An 18491-nucleotide genomic window follows, 5' to 3' on the forward strand; every position below is an offset into this window, starting at 1 on the left:
CATGGTTCCACAGGATTTTAATCTATCCTCATCATGACAGGAAGGACGGTGGTAGGCAGGCGTGGCGCTAGAGTAGCAATGGAGAACTTATACTCTGATTCACAGGCAGGAGGCAGAAAATGAGGTAACTGGGAGTGGTGTGGACCTTTGAGACCTCGAAGCCTGTCTGCCCCCAGAGAAACACCTCCTCCAACAAGGCCACACCTCCTAATTCTTCCCAAGCCGGTCCACCAATTGTGACCCAAGTCTTCTAATAAATACTCCTGGGGAGGCCATTCTCATTCAAACCACCACTCCATGTTTGTGCTATGGATGTCCATATATGAAACGTAGTTTCACCTGAATATATATATATATATATATATATATATATATATATATATATATATATATAAAATTTTTTTTTTCAAGACAGGGTTTCTCTGTAGCTTTGGAGACTGTCCTGGAACTAGATCTTGCAGACCAGGCTGGCCTCGAACTCACAGAGATCCACCTGCCTCTGCCTCCCGAGTCCTGGGATTAAAGGAGTGCGCTACCACCACCTGGCCTCACCTGAATATTTTAAAATGAATATGAGTTATTACTATCCAAATTCATGGACACATGACCTAATTCATAGCCTCTTTTCATCGGTGTGTAAGGAGAACACACGAGATACTTTGACATTACAGAAGGATTATTTCCAAAGTTCTGGAGCCTCTTTGTTCCAGAAAAGAAGGAAATAGCTCAGTATACACCTTCCTCTATTATCTTTCTTCCTATGTGATTTCTTCCTCCAGCGACCACGAGTGACTTGTGAGAGCTGATTTGGTTGACACCGTACTCTCCAATGGCTGTTTCCGGGAACTTGAATCTCTCTTTAGCCGAAGATCGTGACTACGGCTATGCCGCAGCGCTTTCTAGGGAGGGGCAGCGTGAGGCGGTGGTTTTAAGGGTTCATTTAAAACGATTCGTGCTATTTGTACTCATATTGATTCTTCCCACCATCCCGGTAGGTGAGGAGGGCCAGTATCTGGCTAATTTTACCTAGGAGAGCAGAGTATTTTGTTAACTATTTAAAAAGCCGGGTGGTGGTGGCGCACACCTTTACTCCCAGCACTCGGGAGGCAGAGGCAGGCAGATCTCTGTGAGTTCGAGGCCAGCCTGGTCTACAAGAGCTAGTTCCAGTACAGGCTCCAAAGCCTCAGAGAAACCCTGTCTCGAAAAACCAAAACAACAACAACAAAAATCTCTGGCAGTGCGGTCAAGTAAAATTTTTTTTTCAAATCTGAGGGCAAGAAGCCTCTGGATTGCTTCTGATCTCAAAACAGGAACTGTAAGTCCATTTTTAATAAGTGACCTGGCAAACACGGTCCTTGGGGCAGTTTAAGTGGTTTGATAAAATGAAACCGCAACACCCCTGTCTCCTAGAGTCCAGGGATCAGGACATTCAGCTCACCCCTACGATCTCTGGGTCTTCGAAGCTGCGGCAGCACTGAGTGACCGGCAGGGCGCAGCAGAGGCTCCATGAGCGGAGGCTCCGTCCCTCTGGTTTTCATCCGGACTCGAGCAAGGCCACTCGGTGCTGGCTTTTCCCTTCCACCCGACGGGGCCGCTACCGAGCGCCTTTGGGGCCGGGCCCCGGGGCCTCGCTTGAGGCTGTGTTGCGCGAGGACGCGTACCTGGGGGCGCGCCTGGAAGTGTCACGCACTCTGGCCTAGGAGAAGGGAGGGAAGGTTTATTCTGCCCAAAGTTCACAAGCTCCACTCTGTACAGATTCTTGATTTCCTATTCTGGTGGCTCGCCATTCCTAACTGCGCCCTTCTCTGGAATATTCTCCAACTGTTGACCACCCGAAAGTAGGCGTTGGAAGGGATGGTGTGAAAGGCAGGAACCCAAATCTCTGCTAACTCCATTCTGCCCTGTACTCAACAGAACCCAGCTTTGGGGCTCTGTAGACTCAACCCACTTTGGCTTGAGTTTCTTGTTCTCCACGTGCTCAGAAAAGATGCAACATTTAAAGATCACCAACATAAGATTTTCATGAACATTTGCTGTGCTCCAACTTCTACCACTGCAGAATTTGTTGACTCTCCCCATCCCTTCAAACCCTCAACTCCATTCCGTGTTTCCCTAGTCTAACCCCCCCCCCCCCCCCCCCTTAACAAACATTGCTTGTTGTGCCCTTTTCTTCTAAGAATTCATTGGTATTTAGGGCAGGGGAGATGGTTGAATGGGTTAAGTACTTGCTCCGCAGGTTTGACAACTGGAGTTCTGACCCTTAGGATCCACCTAGACGCCAAGTGTACATGGGAGACAGAAATAAAATTTCTAGAAGGGAAGAGGAGTAGGGCAGACAACCTGCCTGGGGAGTGCAGGGGAGGACAATAAAATCCTTCCTCACACGGTGGAAGAAAAGGACGGATACCCACGGTTATCCTCTGACCTCTACCTAAAACAACACCCACACACGAGTGCCCCATCAACATATTAAGAAATAACAAAAATAAAGAATTTACTATTCTGGAGCAATTTCAGGTTCACAACAGAATTAAAAAGACACGGGTTTTCCATGCGCTCTTCATCTCTGCTCATGCACAACTTCCCACAGTTACCACCCTCCACTGCACACAGTGACCCGTGGGTAGGTATCACACATCTAAAGTCTGTGACATCTTAAGGCTCTTTCCCCACACGAGCCCCTGTGGGTTTGGGCAAGTAGACCATGACAAGTGCCCATTATTACATAGGAGCAGTTTCACTGCGCAAAACATCCTCTGTGCTCCAAATTTATATTTAATATAGACATCAAATCTACCTGGAAATAATTATGCAGAGTGTGAATTAGTCAAAGTTCTGGGTGGCTCAGACCCGTTGCTGTGTGTCTCAGGAATCAAATGCGCACGTATTTATTGGGTTGTTCCTGGACGATGCTTTTCTAGACGGTTGGAAACTATACTCCCGCACTTTCCTGAGTAGGTTGCTTTATAACTGATGTTGGTAGCTGCTGACTTGGATCCTTCCATTCATTGACTTTTCTCCAATTACCTCGGTCTTTTGTGCCCGAAATAATCAAATCCGATTCCTAGATTAAAACTGCTGTTTCCTTTCCAGGTTATATTGGCACTATTCTGTATGGCTTCCCTAGGGCACTGCAACCCAGTGATGTTGTAGAAATTAAATTATGCGCTGAAATCATTTAGCGGCTCTAAAGCTAAAAGCCTTCCTTGGCGCTAGTAGCGAGCCCCGTGCCTACCCTGTTATCTGGGGCCAAGAAAGACTCAGTTTGTTTTCCCCTTGGCAGTCTAAATTCCATCTGTCTTTCCAGGCCTTGTCCAGATCCTACGGATTTCCAGTGACTCAGATCTCCTTGGGTTTCCCCAGCTATGATGTGTGGTGGTATAGATTTGACGGTCATGTTTCTTTGCCACAAAAGCCTCTCAAAGGCATCTTGAGTCCTTCCATAGCTCGAACCGTCTGGGCAGGCCTCCTTTCCTGTGGGACCTCGTGTCTCCTCCTCCCAGACACACAGGTTTCCTCATGTCTCGGTGAGCCTCGCTTTTGCACGCGTCTGGGGCTTTCCACTCTGACCTCCTGGCCTCACCTCTTCCTGCTTTCTTGTTCTCGTGGCTGTACTTTCACAGATTAGTGCTTTGTTAACACAGAGGCTTCTTGTCTGGGAAGCTATTGCTCTTACCCTGGACTAGACCAGTCACCTTTGTGGTTTTTCCTCTGTCACAGTGTGTGCCCCAGCTCAAAAATTCTAAACCTGTTCAGTTACTCAGTTTAAACCCTACTCTTCTGTAAGATTATATGAGAGAAAAAAAAAAGGCAGGGTTCATGTCTGTTCTGTTCAATATTTTTTTTTTTGTTTTTTCGAGACAGGGTTTCTGTAGCTTTGGAGCCTTGTCCTGGAACTAGCTCTGTAGACCAGGCTGGTCTCGAACTCACAGAGATCCGCTTGCCTCTGCCTCCCGAGTGCTGGGATTAAAGGCTTGCGCCACCATCGCCCGGCTCTGTTCAATATTTTGACCTCCGAACTCCCAAGCTAGTTTTCATGCTACAGAAAATGCCCTGTAATTATTTTGTGGGTGGATACACAAACAGAAATGCTTCAGCCCGCAGGACTCTGGTCCTCTGAGCGGTATCCTGCACTGAAGTATTCTGTAACTATCTCTGTGGTTCTCAGGCTGAGCGTCTACATATTCAGTCATAGATGAGAGAGGGGCTCCCATATAGGGGAACTGATGGCAGGCCAGGGCTACTGGGGGAGAAAAGCTAATTCATTGTCTTCTGTGCTGTAACCACCATGTAAACCATGCTCTAGAGGAAAGCGCCACACTCCTGGCAGCTCATGGGGCTCTGGTGACACTGGTTAAGCCCAGCTGATAACAAAGTGAAAAAAAAAAACCACAAAAAAATGACAGGAAGAAAGGGTGGAGATTTGGTGGGAGGAGAGGGCCTTGTGTGGGTTGGAGGAGGACAAAAATGGGTGGTGGACAAACGTAACCAGACCGTATTACATTTGTGTGTGAAACCATCGAAGAAACTATTAATTAAAAAGTTTTTGTGATTCTTTTTATTTTGCACTGTAGGACATTTTAACAAGCTCCATACAGTTTATGACAGTAGCCGTGCCCTGACATATGCTGGAGCCCTCAGAACGAATCTGTTCCACCTTGGCTAAAGGTCAGAGAGCTCAGATCTATCCTTGCTCCTTCAAGGTTGTAGGACAGGATGCTTGACCTACGTAGTGGTTACAGGATGTTCTGCCTGGGCAAAAGTATGTTTTGACCAAGTGTGTGGTTTGATGTTTGGAGAGGTGAGGAGGAAATTGTTTTGTTTGTTCTTTGTATCATGGTAAAGAAATCCTTTGCCATCCCCCTTGTGACGGGGGTATATGAGAACTTTGAATAATGAACTCGAGGCTGAATGCAGTATTCACTGGATGCTCTATGGATTCCCTCTGTTGTTTCTTGTCTATTCCTCTCCTCAATCCACATCCCCTCCTCTGGAGCACAAGGACCCATAGGGCTGGACCCGACAGAAATAGTATTCCTTGCCACTGCAGACAGAGACACTGGGCCTTCTTGCTGCCCCACACGTGATTTGATATGTGTGGGAGCTATAATAACAGGATACTGCTTAAATATGATCAGAAGTGTTCTTCACTTGCTGGTGATACTATGTCATCAAAACTACTTTTGGAGACTCTAAACTGTCCCCCCTGATGTGGTTATGGTGTGTGTGGGAAAGCGTGGATTAGGGAGGTTAGCATCAAGCTGGAAAAGCAGGGGCTGGAGCTTTACCATTCTCAGTTCCAAAGTGGGGCAGGCAGCAGGGCTTCATTAGCCATGGGCACAGATGGGCGAGACTTAACATCTGGTCCTTCATGAAAAATTCCTGTGTGCACCGAGCCGAGAAAAGACCGTGTTTTCCATTATTAAAGGGGCCAGAATTAATTCTCCTCCTCTGTGTCTCATCTTCTGGTCATTGACGAATGACAACACAGTCCTTATAATGTCAGATGATAACAAATGCCTGGCTGGTTGCCACTGGCAACTTGATATATTGAGAGCATGTTGGGGCATAGGTGGTGGGCCCTCTGCTGTCCTGATGAGAACGTTTACCTCTGGCAGATTTGGTGAGCCTCTGGCAGATTTGGTGACCCTCTGGCAGATTTGGTGACCCTCTGGCAGATTTGGTGACCCCTGGCAGATTTGGTGACCCTCTGGCAGATTTGGCGGCCCCCTGACAGATTTTGTGACCCATGGCAGATTTGGTGACCCTCTGGCAGATTTGGTGACCCCCCTGGCAGATTTGGTGACCCTCCTGGCAGATTTGGTGACCCTTTGGCATATTTGGTGACCCCCTGGCAGATTTGGTGACCCTTTGGCATATTTGGTGACTCCCTGGCAGATTTGGTGACCCTCTGGCAGATTTGGTGACCCCCTGGCAGATTTGGTGACCCGTCAGACAGTGATGAGAGCCTAGAGGTACCGTTGATGTCACAGCCTCTGCCGCTCTCTGTGTGATGCAGGTAAAGTCACCATTCAGATCCTCTCTCTAAACTGAATGGCAACAAGACCCCGTATCAACCCCCACTGCAGGAGAGTATAACAAGGTGAACTTGTCAGAGGTAAACAGCATTTAGGTTTCAGGAGTTAAGGACTGATGCAAATTTGTGTCTTCCTATAGTTGTTAGATGCATAATTTTAAGTTATCCATAAAGATTAATACCAATTATTAGCTGAGCAGGACCAGCTCAAAAAGGGTTCTTGACAGGGTCCTGGGGTGGGGGAATTGGGATGAAAGAGAAATAAAGAACTGACGAAGAGTTAAAGCTGGGGTCTGGAGGGCGGCAAGAGTTAACAAGTTTATTAACTTTTTATAACTCTCAAGCGTGCGTGTGTGAGAGAGAGAGAGAGAGAGAGAGAGACAGAGACAGAGAGAAAGACACACACACAGAGAGAAAGAGAGACAGAGATAGAGAGAAAGACATACAGAGAGAGAGAGAGAGAGAGAGAGAGAGAGAGAGAGAGAGAGAGAAAGATTCAAGTTACCTCAAGTTCACCTTTAGTAAGGTGAATTTGTTCCTGGACTCTGGCAACCCCCAGGCCCTAGTGCCAGTCCATAACTGGCCTACCGTGCATGACCCGGCTAGGTGAGGGGTAAAATACCTGTATCCAATCATCAGGGCCTCAGGGAAATTCCTAATCCCATCTAGACAGCAACCAAATGAACCACGCGTCAATTAAATTCTTTAGACACTTTCCACTAGGATGGGTGTAGTGATATTTTGTTTATGTTTTTAACAAATAAAGCTTGCCTGAAGATCAGAGTGCAAAGCTAAGCCACTAGAAGCCAGGGAGTGGTGGCACACACCTTAAGTCCTAGGACTCAGGAGACAGAGGCAGAGGGATCTCTGTTAGTCCAAGGCCACCCTGGGCCACACCAAATTGAATCTATCTAAAAGAGAAACAGAATTCAGACAAAGGTGCTCCCAGCACTTGGGATCCCACTCCTTTAATCCCAGCACCAGGGAGGTGGAGACAGGAGTGATGTGGCTGAGCAAGAGAGGACTATAAGGCGGGAGGAGGCAAGAGCTCATTGCTGTCTGAGGCTTGGTAGAGACAGATGCAGTCCCCTGAGCATCGGTAGATTTAAAAGGTCTCTCTAGGGGCTGACCTCTCTGCTTATCTGATCCTCAGCTTTCGTCCTCTAATATCTGACTCCGGGTTTTATTTATTAAGACCAATTAGAATTTGAGCTCCAGGGGGGTGAGACAGGCACTGAGGAGGAAGCTCTGGCAAGGATAGCAGGAAGTAGCAGAGCTCATGTTGACTTCCGAAATGCTGGACATCCACAGATTAGGACTGATGGACCCTGGAAAGCAAGGCATTCTGGGTGCTCAGGCAGGGGGAGGGACCAACAATTCTCCACAGGAAGACACTGAAGACCAATTGAACTGTATCACATTCTTGACTTTGCATTGGGCATTTTGACTTCAGAGCTAATTAAATCAATTCGTCATCTTTGTGGAACAGGTAAATAGTATTTAAAATGCCACCTAGTCTGGAGAACATTTGCATCATTATAAACCAGGCAGTGGGCCACCTAAAATGCGTAGGTGAACATTACGTTGCAGCAAGTTAAATGCCTGTAAGTAAGTGGCAAGCCTCCAAGCATTTCTGTGGCTGCCTCTGCCTTCTGTCGGGTTGTACTACACATCTTCACTCTATATTCACGGGAGAAACTGCATCTCCACTAGGATTTTCTCCAACACTGTGTTCCTGCAAATGAATTCTTGGCTTAGACATCAGTACTATGTTGGGCAAAGAACACATGTTCTGCCTACATTTCAAGGGCCCAAGTGATTTTTTTTCTTTCAAGGAGCTGTTTTTTTTACCTGGAGGTTTGACCTCCCTAACCACAGATGAACGGATCAGAAAAAGTGACAGACAGAGGATCAGTTATAACAATTGACCCTGCCTTTCTAAGGTTGGTGGTGATGCGCTAGGTCTAACACTCCCTCCTAAAAATTTCAGCTTAAGATATAAGGGCCAGGTAGCTGGGATACTGTGGTGATATCTTGTTTGTACAAATAAAGCTTGCCTGAAGATCAGAGGGCAGTTAGCCACTAGCTAAACGTAGAGGCAGACCTGGAGGTCTATACAGACAGACAGTGTAATTAAAAAATTAAAAATGCTGCGGATCCCCGAGTAGCTTGCTGCGGGATCCCAAAAGCTGCCAGTCCCAGGCAGGAATGGTGCACGGGACCACTCAGCAGGTCCCTGAAGGTGGCTGTTCCCCGGCAGCAGTGAGCCATATGGTGGCTGGTGGGCGAGAGACAGACGGATAGGCACACCATGCAGAGTGAGCTTGGATATTTATTTAGTGATATGGAAGGGAGGGGAGAAGGGGAGAAGAAGAAGAAGAAGAAGAAGAAGAAGAAGAAGAAGAAGAAGAAGAAGAAGAAGAAGAAGAAGAAGAAAGAGAGAGAGAGAGAGAGAGAGAGAGAGAGAGAGAGAGAGAGAGGTAAGAAGGGAGAGATGTAATTTGCCTCTCCAAGAGGGAGCTGGAAAAGAGAGAGAACTCAGGCTGGAAGCTGAAGATCAGCCTGTCTCAGCAGATGGGGAGGGAGGGGATGTGGCTTGTCTCTTAAAGAATCAGAACAACCTTTATAGACAGGAAGTGATATGGCTGGGCAGAGAGAGGGAGTGATAGGGTAGGAGGAGACAGGAACTCACTCTCTTTTTGGCTGGGAAGCTGAGTAGGTAAGGCGGCTGTGGTTTTGCTCTTCTGTCTCTCTGATCTCTTAGCATCTTCTCTATATCTGACTCTGGGCTTATTATTAAGACCTATTAGAACTCATGATACAGGATGCCACTGAGAAGCCTGTAAAATCAGGAAACAAGACAAGTCACAGAGAAGCAGAGACTTGAGTGAGCACCATGGAACTGGGGAGAGCATAGAAGAACAGGAGAGGTTGTCGGCTGGTAGCCACGGATGAGAGCTGACTCTGTCTTGGCAAAGGATAACCCAGATAATGCAATGGCTGGAGCTAGAAGTTGTCTATGGGACTCATGTCCCTACAGTCATTGCCCTGTCCCTTTCTTTATAGCCTAGGAGAGAGGGAGGGGCTGCACTGAAATGCTGGATGCATAAGTAAGCAAGTTTCTTTTTCTTTAGTGGTCTCTTAAGTGCTTTTGGTCGCTTCTCTTCCTTTGCGCCTTCCTTACAAGTGACTTTGTTCTTCATCTCCTCTGCAAGTGAATATTCATGACCCAAGACAAAAAGGTCATGAGGACAATGAGAGGTTAGTTCACAGAGGGCATCAGCTATGCCAGCCTGGCTATTGAGGGGCCCCATAGACTATGGCGTACACCAACTTTGACTTATTAATCCCTTTATATTTGTAATGGCGGAGTGAAGAATGGATAACTTAGCTTAAATATTAGGTCAGTGCTCAACGTAGATGGCGCTCTTTCTCATTTAAGATTCACTTCACTGCCGAGGACGACCTTGAAATCCTGACCCTCTTGCCGTTACCTCCACGGGAAGGATTATTAGTGTGCACCACTATGCCTGGCTTCTTTAACAAGTCTTCAAAAGGAAACTATTTTTTGTTTCCTTCCAATTCCAGCTGGGATGGTGCTTTTTCCCTCCTGCAGGTGAAGGTCATATTGTATCGAACATCGGGATAAGGACACAGGAGGGAGAAAAGTCCCCAGATAACCCAGAGCCACAAACCAGACACACTGGAGTCTATCTGCAGTGCTACAGGAGAGAGTACAAGTTTCCTCGTCCTTGGAGCAGTCTCATGCTTCCGTCTCTCTGTTCCCACAATGTAGTCTGCCCCCTCACTAATACACCGTGACAGTCTTTCCCTAGATACTTACCTGGTACCAGGATGTGCTCAGAGTTCTGAATAGATGTTACATCACTTTGCCCCATGGCAATCTTCTGTAATGGGTGTGCAAGTGAATGTCAAAAGGTTAAGGGTCTTGCACAAGACTGCATGGCTGTGTGGGGTAGGAGGTTTGGAATGAGGCCCTAATGTGTCTTAAACCCCGTTTTCCTAGGCTGACCATTCGCTATTGGATAGCAGTTGGTGTGCTCTTCTCTGGGGACACTGTTTCTACTGCACTCAGCATTCCTTAGTTGCCTGGAGTGCTTAGTGTAGGGGTGAGGCCTCCGGGGCTTTCACACATCCACCTTACTTAGTGTGTCTATTGCTGTTGTCCTTGAATTCAGCCCATGTGTAGGCAGCAATGTTGTTGAAATTTTCTGGGTGTAGTTTCTGATTTTTTTTATCAGACCAGAAATACACATATCAGTAACATGAAATAGACTGAGTGGGGTATATTTAGGAATATATACATATATGTATATATGACAACACTTAATGAAGAGGCCATGACTTTGAACAGAAAGGAGGGATATATGGGAGATTTTGGAGGGAAGGATGGGAAAAGGGAAAATGCTGTAACTATATTAAACTCTCAAAAAAAATTAAAAGAAACAGCAACAACAATAATAACATTCTTCTACTAGCAGTCCCCTGTTGTCTCTTTCTTCTTTTTTTAAATTATTTTCTTGAAAATTTCTTATATGACTATGTTATTTACATCATCGTAGTGATACTTCATTGTATTTTAATAAATAAAGCTTGCCTGAAGATCAGAGAGTAAAACAGCTACCCTGGCCAGCCTTACAGACCAGGCAGGGGTGACACACACCTTTAATCCCAGTAGCCACACTAGTTGCCATAGAAACCGAGTGGTAATGGTGCACGCCTTTAATCCCAGCCCTAGAGAGGAATATAAAATGGGAGGAGACAGCTCTTACTCACAGTCTCATTCTGAGATTCCTGGAGGTAGATAGCCATTTTGGATTGGGGTCAAGGTAAGGGCCAGTGGCTGACTGTTTTGGTTTTCTGATCTTCAGGTTGAGCCCCAATATCTGCCTTAGGTTTTTAATAATCATGTTACACATCATATCCATTCCTCTCATGTCCCTCTACCCTCGCTCTTGACTTCATGGCCCCTTTGCCTTTGATTATGTGTAATATATATAGAATCATGTGCTGCATGTATGATATATATGATGTATATCTCCTACCTAGTCCATTTAGTGTTCTCATGCACGTGTCCTTAGGGATGAACACTTGAGGTGTGCCAATGTCCCTTCCTAACAGACTTCTCAGAGGACTTCAATGCCCAGGGCTGTCCTGTGACCACCTCTAGCAGTTGGGCATTCTAGGATGGCGAGAACATTAACTAGGATGCAGTGCAGGGCAAATCAATGGAGTGGCTCAATAGCAGCTTCTGTTATGAGGGCTTCCGCTACCCCTCCAGAGACACAGCTCCTAAAATGGACTTCTTCTCTTCCTTTTCATGCCTTTGCCTAGGGGAGAAGCCTGGGACTGAGCCAGAGGAGGTGAAGCTTCAGCATGCCAGCAAGCAGATTGTACAGAACGCCATCCTGCGCGCCATGCAGCAAGTCTCCCAGGAGAGCCTGCGGAGGGAAGGCAGACCCGGTGACGGCCGGGCCAGGGGCCAGCCGGGAGGGTGCGAGCTGATCAAGAAGCACGAGAAGAAGTAATAGGTGCTGGGTCTGGCTCTTGTCATCTTGGTTTCTGCCTTTTCTGGTAGTGTAGGACGTGCCACCCGATGTTGCCAAGAGCAAGCCAAAGTGTCATGGACGCCCATCAGTAGGATGAGTTCATGCTAGTCTTCGTGATGAGCTGTGGTTTGCAAACCTGCATTAGGGACTCTTCCTATCTGTGGGGAGACTCTGGGAGCAGCTGAGCCAGATGTGGCTCTCACACTGCAGATGTCATTTTGTCACACAGCCTATTTTCCTATTTCTTTAAAAAAAAAAAAGGGATTCTATGTCTTGTTTATTTATGCATTTTTCCCATGAATTCAACCAGCGGTCTTTATTGCCCTTCTGAGTCACTGAGGGTGGTTCTGTGTTCTTCATAAATGTCAAAAGACACACTAGAAGGATGAGGGACTGGAGCTTTAGCTCTGTTCAAACAGACACTTGGTGACTTTTCTGCTGAGAGTTCAGGTTCAAGGTCAAACTGCACAGAGCAGAATCCAGCCCCAGCCCTGTACTAGAGCTTACGTTTATATTTCTCCAGGGAAGGACTGTGTTTAAGCCGTGTGAGAGACCTCAGTCTTTTCTCTGTTCTCTGAGCTGTTTGTTGGCATTTACCTTCTGTGCAGAGATCTGGTGGGGACAGTACAGATATTTCTTCTTAACTCGAGATGAAAAGAGATGGCCGAACCTGCACACATGAGTTTTCTTCGGCAGTCTAAAGGGAACAGCACACACTCTGAGCTTCTAGCTGCTCCTTATCCTGGACTTACCGACCCTTGAAGCTGGAGAGGGCAGTCTCCTTGGCCAGGCTGAGCCCGGTGATGGCTATGCTATCACCCAGTTCTGCATCTTCGCTAGTCCCTTACTGATAGATTTCCCTCTCCCACAAAAAGAATCAGCGTGACTTTTTTCTTTTAACATGATCAAAATTATAAGGCTGGGAATAAGAACTGGGAAGACATGGGAAACTTTGCTTTTTTCTTTTTAATTCTCCGAGCCGTGCGAACAGAATGAGAAGAGTAACCTGGCTGCGGGCTGAAGGCATTTGGAGAGACGTGTGTGCAGGCGTGCCAACACAGCCACCTCCATTCACCATGATAACCTCCTGCTGCTCCCGTGTGGACAACAGGTGTCTCTCTCGAGTCTTTTAGAGCCTCCTTTACTGTGCTTCGTGAAAACTGCTGAGTTGGTGCTACTGGGGACAGAGGAAGACGTCAACCTTGGTTAAAACCCTCCAGGCTACAGAGTATCGGTGTCTACACTGGCATTCACTCTAAAAGCCACATATTGCTAGTGACACATCTCCGAGATTCAAATCTGCCCTACTATGTGCGGCCAGGGATACTACAGATAACAATAAATGAAAAAAAATTACCTTCACCACATTAGACTATATTTGGTGATGCACAGGTGGAACAAATTAATCCTGGGAGAGAATTCTTTTTTCCTGGGAAAAAAGAGAGGGTTAAATTTTAGATATTGTTTATTCATCAATTTTTTTTAAAGCAGAACTCATGGCAATTAAAGAACGAATTTAAGTCAACCTAAAATCATATGGCTGAATTTATGGCAGTCTCATAGCACGGGCAATGGGAATAAGTGTATTTGGATAAATTTTTCATACGTGCCCACAAATAAGAAACACACCCCGTGCCTGTAGTTTGCAGGTGGCCGGACACTGTGTCTCTGCTAAGACATCTGACTCTACCCAACCTTCTTTTACTGTCAAATGGCAGGAACATAAATATGTTACCTTTCTTCTCTGGCGTGTATGTACTAATAAACAAGGGATCTGGGAAATATTATTGATTTCTGTATCTAAATACTATTTATAAATAAATTATATCTAGCTTTGAAATATGTATCAGTGTAAAGCAGTTTTCTATACGTTCTTGTTTGGCTCGTATTACATGTGACTCTTACCTGCATAAAGGCTTTCCAGGGAAATGTATCTTCAAACTCTTCCATACCACAGGCAAAGTGCCAACTGTTTAATGTCCCTTTACCTTGACTAAGGAGAGCTTTGACTATAGAAAAGGAGCGTAGTTATTACATTTTGTTTCAGATAGGATTTCACTGTGTAGCCCTGGCTGTCCTAGAACTATATAGACCAGGCTGGCCTATAACTCACAGATATCCCCCTGCCTCTGCCTCCTGAATGCTGGGATTAAAGGTGTGCATCACAATGCAAGAAATGAACTAAGGCCGGGCGGTGGTGGCGCACGCCTTTAATCCCAGCACTCGGGAGGCAGAGGCAGGCGGATCTCTGTGAGTTCGAGACCAGCCTGGTCTACAAGAGCTAGTTCCAAGACAGGCTCCAAAACCACAGAGAAACCCTGTCTCGAAAAAAAACCAAAAAAAAAAAAAAAGAAAAAGAAATGAACTAAGAAGCAGAGAGAGAGGTAAGGAGATCTGGCCTGTCAAGTGTTTATTACGATTTTCCCGAAGTGGAAAGTCAGAAGCAAGGAACAGTGACACCGAGTGCTGAGAGGCCAGGGTGAAGTGGAGTGACCAGCACCTTTAGGAGTATGCGAATCATGAAGAATCTATGACGATCCAGTCATAAGAACAGTGTGGCTGTTGTACTCTTGGAGACACCCTCAGTCCAGTGATAAGGCTATCGGGTTTCACAAGTGGGTGTGGAGTTTCTCACCACATAACCTGCTGCGAGTTTCCTCTCGGTTACTGTCATAAGCCAGTACTCGGCTCTGTTTTCAGAATTGGGGGAACGTTTACTTAATGTCTTTTATAACCTTGATTTACTGCAAGGTAAAGCACACGTGAGTTTCCCAGCTTTGTGTGTTCAGCTGTTCATGCCTGGCTTGCCTATCTCCAGGAGAGAACTAAAGAAAGGGATCCTTCCATGTGGCTTTGCTTTTCTGTAACCCTCTCTTCAGTACAAACACCACTGCAAAGAGACACAGAACAACTCGCTGGCTTCCTGGGCTTCAGTCTTCATTACCTCCCCACTTCTTTAAGTCATCAGTTGCTTAGCCTTTTCATTATGGGATTTTTTTTATAGGTTACTAATAAATTAAGGGGATATTTAAAAATCATTGAATTCGTGCCATTCAGCGAACAAGCGCCTGGCTGCTTTTCAAGGTGGTTTTATGACCTCTGTGATAAAATAATAATGAAGGGAGCTACAGATTTTCCATTGGAATAGCTATCACAGGAAACGAAATCCCCAACAAAGGGCAACTCCTTTAGCACTTGTAGTGGCTCCATAGATGGAGAGAACTGGTATGTGATCAAATTCCTACTGTAAGAGAAGGCGGCAATAGAAACAATGTCTCCTCTCTTGAGCTGAACCATACTATTCACACGGAAACAGGAAACAGTAGAGAGTAAAATCATACCAGAGGACAGGAAGTGCATCCATTTTTCTGCCATTTGTTAGAAAACATATCAGTTTGTACACAGTGCTCCAAGCCCGATGTGAAGACATTGGGGTGGTTTTGCCTTTTGTTCTTGGTAGAGTGCAATATAGAAAAGATTGTTGGGAGGAAATATGTAAGGCAGGAGAGACAACCTTCAGACAAATCTGGCAAACTCATCTAACAAAAAGAAAAAAAAATGAAAGAAAAGAGAAGGACATATGCATATTTCTAAAGTACATGACATGCTAGAAAATATATGCCAAAATTATTAATGGCCATACTACCAGAGTATAAGAAGAATTCTTAAAACTTGTGAGCTGAGAGCAAGTCACTCAAGGACCAATTTCCATACTGAAATCAGGTTTCTTCAGAATGATGTTCAATGCCCCAACACGAGCGTGAAAGGCAATCAAAGAAGAAGGACAGGGTAAGGGTCAGCTGTCATTCACAGAAAGGATGTTGTTTTACAATAAAAACAAGCATGGAAGGTCTTAGTGGTCACCTGTGCTCATGATCCTCTGGGCAAACAAATTTCTCACTCTGAATTTGAGCTGACAAAAGATAAGTGAAAATAAATCTGTAAGGAATGGTGTGATGGTTTGAATAGGTAAGGCCTCCGTAGACTCCTATGTTTGAATACTTGGCCTATAGAGAGTGGCACTATTAGGAGGTGTGGCCTGATTGGAGTAGATGCAGCCTTGTTGGAGGAAGTCTGTCACTGTGAGGAGAGGCTTTGAAGTCTCATATGCTCAAGTTCTGCCCAGTGTGAGTGAGACACAGCCTCCTTCTGCTGCCTGCGGGTCAAGATGTAGAACTCTCAACTCCTTTTCCAACACCATGTCTGCCTGCATGCAGTCTCACCATGGCAATAATGGACTAAACCTCTGAGACCGAAAGTCGGCTCCAATGAAATGTTTTCCTTCCTTTCTAAAAGTTGCTGTGGTTATGGTGTCTCTTCACAGCAGGAGAAACCCTCAGTAGGACAAATGGAGAGGGTGTGTGGACAGGGTGAATGCTCCTACCAGTACAAAGTGGACAAAAGAGAGTTGTGACCATTCCATCACAAAGGAAAAATGCACACTGGCATGTCTTATCGGCATGGCAGGATGACTAACAAAACCCAGGACACAGGTAAGGGAAATGACATCATGGTAATGATTTCACCTGCTAAAGAAAGGATTTATATGGCTTCAACTAGAATGATCTAGTTCGTAAATAAAAGAGTTCCAACGTTTACTAGTTTTTCTAGTTCCTTCTTAGCTGTAGAGCAGTGCCTCAGAAAATAATAGAACAGGAGAGAGTTATGCAAATCTCAGTTATTCTTTTGGCTTCCACCTTCTCTTTTTACCTTTCCAATAAATTCAAATGAAATTGAGTATAATGTCCAGGTAGCAAGAAGTCTCTGTCAATTCTAGAGTTCTGGAAGTAGCCTACAATGCACTTCCTGTTTTCTTAGGTAATATTATACCCTTCTGGAATCTTTGATGGAGTTGAAGCATTTATAGCTATGTTTTCCTTAGTTATGATAAGATATAAAGTAGATATAAATACTGTAACTATAATTCTTGCCTGTCTTGTTATATGTAGTTTTACTATGTTAAAGTTAAAACCTTTCTTTTCATTTAAGCAGAAAAGATGGGGTGATGTGGGATTCCCCTCTGTATGCTGTGAATAGCACTGGTAAATAAAGAAACTGCCTTGGCCTGTTGATAGGGCAGAACTTAGGTAGGTGGGAAAAGCTAAACTGAATGCTGGGAGAAAGAAGGCAGAGTCAGAGAGAAGCCATATTGCCCAGCCAAAGACAGATGCCACAACTTTAGCTGGTAAGCCACAGTCACGTGGTGGTACACAGAATAATGGAGATGGATTAAATTAATATGTAAGAGCTATCCAGTAAGAAGCTAGGGCTAATTGGCCAAGCAGTGATTTAATTTAGTTTCTGTGTGATTATTTTGGGAGTTTGGGTGGCCAGGAAATGAACAAGTGGCTTCCTACAACAGACTTTAATCATGTCTTTTGCCAGGAGAAGAATCCTTTGATGAACAGAATGAATTTTGTTGGATATGATGGTCAATGGTACCTTTGCAGAGGAAAATATTTCTTTTGACGATTAGAATGAGGCCGAAGGTTGTTCACAGTTTAAGTAATGAGAGAGAAAAGAATGTTCTATTCTTTTACTATTCTTCAGTGTTGAAAGCAGTTGCTCGTGTTGTAAGACTTTAAGACAATCCTAAAGCCATTTTTGATAATTCTGAATCCTCTCAGCCTCTGTGCCATAGTGCTTCCCCTCCTCCCCTGGGAACCAAGGACCTAACAGCTACACTCGCACGTACTCAGTTCCTGAACAATTACCCATATACCCTGGGAAACGGGGTCAGATGACCTCTTACCTCATCTGACCTGGCAACAGCTCTCCAGTCAATTATTGGTAATAGCCCTTTCAAATAAGCCAATCAGAATAGTCAAAGAACACCCCCCCCTTGCTTCTGTGCCCCCTTTAAAAGTAGACTGTACCAGCTATTTGGGGTCCCTCGGCTTCCCGAATGCTGGGGGACCCTGTCATGACAGAATTAATAAAATCCTTATGCTTTTGCATCGGCTGTGGTGTGTAAGGTGGTCTCTGCGGGCGACTCCTTCTCGGTGTTTGGATGCCAGAGTCCAACAGTGTGGCCTATGCCTTTTTTCCAGCTGAGTTTTTATTTAACTGAATACTTACCAAGTTTTTATTTAACTGAATGGAACGTAGGCTATGCTCCTGGTGTCTTGTGTTTAAAGAATGGTTCCCTTGCATACGCTCACATGAACAATTCACTAATTGAGTTATTTGTGTGATGACACTGTTGAAATCCATCCATATGTCCTCAAACTTGCCCTTTCTCTATGCACAGATGGCATCCTGCTGCAAAGGCTGTCGAATTGTCCTGCGGGTTTTTCTACCTATAGCTGTGTTCTCAGCCCACATAAGGGGCCAGCTGGAAATACAAGAGTGGCCCCAGGCATTGGTGAATGGGAGCTGGGGCATAAACACCCCAGCTTTCCTAGCCTCAGGTGGACCAACTCAGAAGTCATCTCCTGGCTTCCCAGCAGTCCTAGCAGCTGTTTTCTAGAGGAGGCCAGATGTGTATAAACCTTTATTTCTCCTTCTCTTGTCTCTCCTGCTTTCTTTTGGTCAAATCAACCAACCATATTTACTCCAATTCTGTCTCACCATCTACTTCAAAGGAGCCCACACTGAGGGTCCCATGTTTCCATCAAAGAAAGCTGAAACTATTTATGGTTTGTGCCTCCATGCATGGGAATGGGAGGAGCCTTTCTCCACAGCCAATCAGTGCCAGTCAAATACGGAGCAGTGGCTTGTCATTCTCGGCATGGTTAAGAGGTCTGATGTGTGGTACCTTTCAATTTTATCACAGATGTCTTTGTTATCTCAGGATTAATTGATTTGGCTCTGTTTTCTAAGCTGGCTAATTGATAGACATTGGAACCACACAGACATCAAATAAACAGGCATCGGAGGCTGCT

General features: G+C 45.3%; 1 protein-coding gene across 1 annotated transcript in view; it reads left to right on the forward strand.

Annotated features, from left to right (window-relative positions):
* Akain1 (A-kinase anchor inhibitor 1) overlaps nucleotides 1–13441 on the forward strand; it is a 49934-nt gene extending 36493 nt beyond the window's left edge. The window contains exon 2 of the mRNA XM_075955997.1: nucleotides 11393–13441. Within this exon, the coding sequence (XP_075812112.1) occupies nucleotides 11393–11586 (194 nt within the window). The 3' untranslated portion in view covers nucleotides 11587–13441. The remainder of the gene's footprint in view (nucleotides 1–11392) is intronic.
* Nucleotides 13442–18491: the final 5050 nt, after the last annotated feature.

The sequence above is a fragment of the Microtus pennsylvanicus genome, chromosome 22, assembly GCF_037038515.1.
Source record: "Microtus pennsylvanicus isolate mMicPen1 chromosome 22, mMicPen1.hap1, whole genome shotgun sequence".
Lineage (NCBI taxonomy): Eukaryota > Metazoa > Chordata > Mammalia > Rodentia > Cricetidae > Microtus > Microtus pennsylvanicus.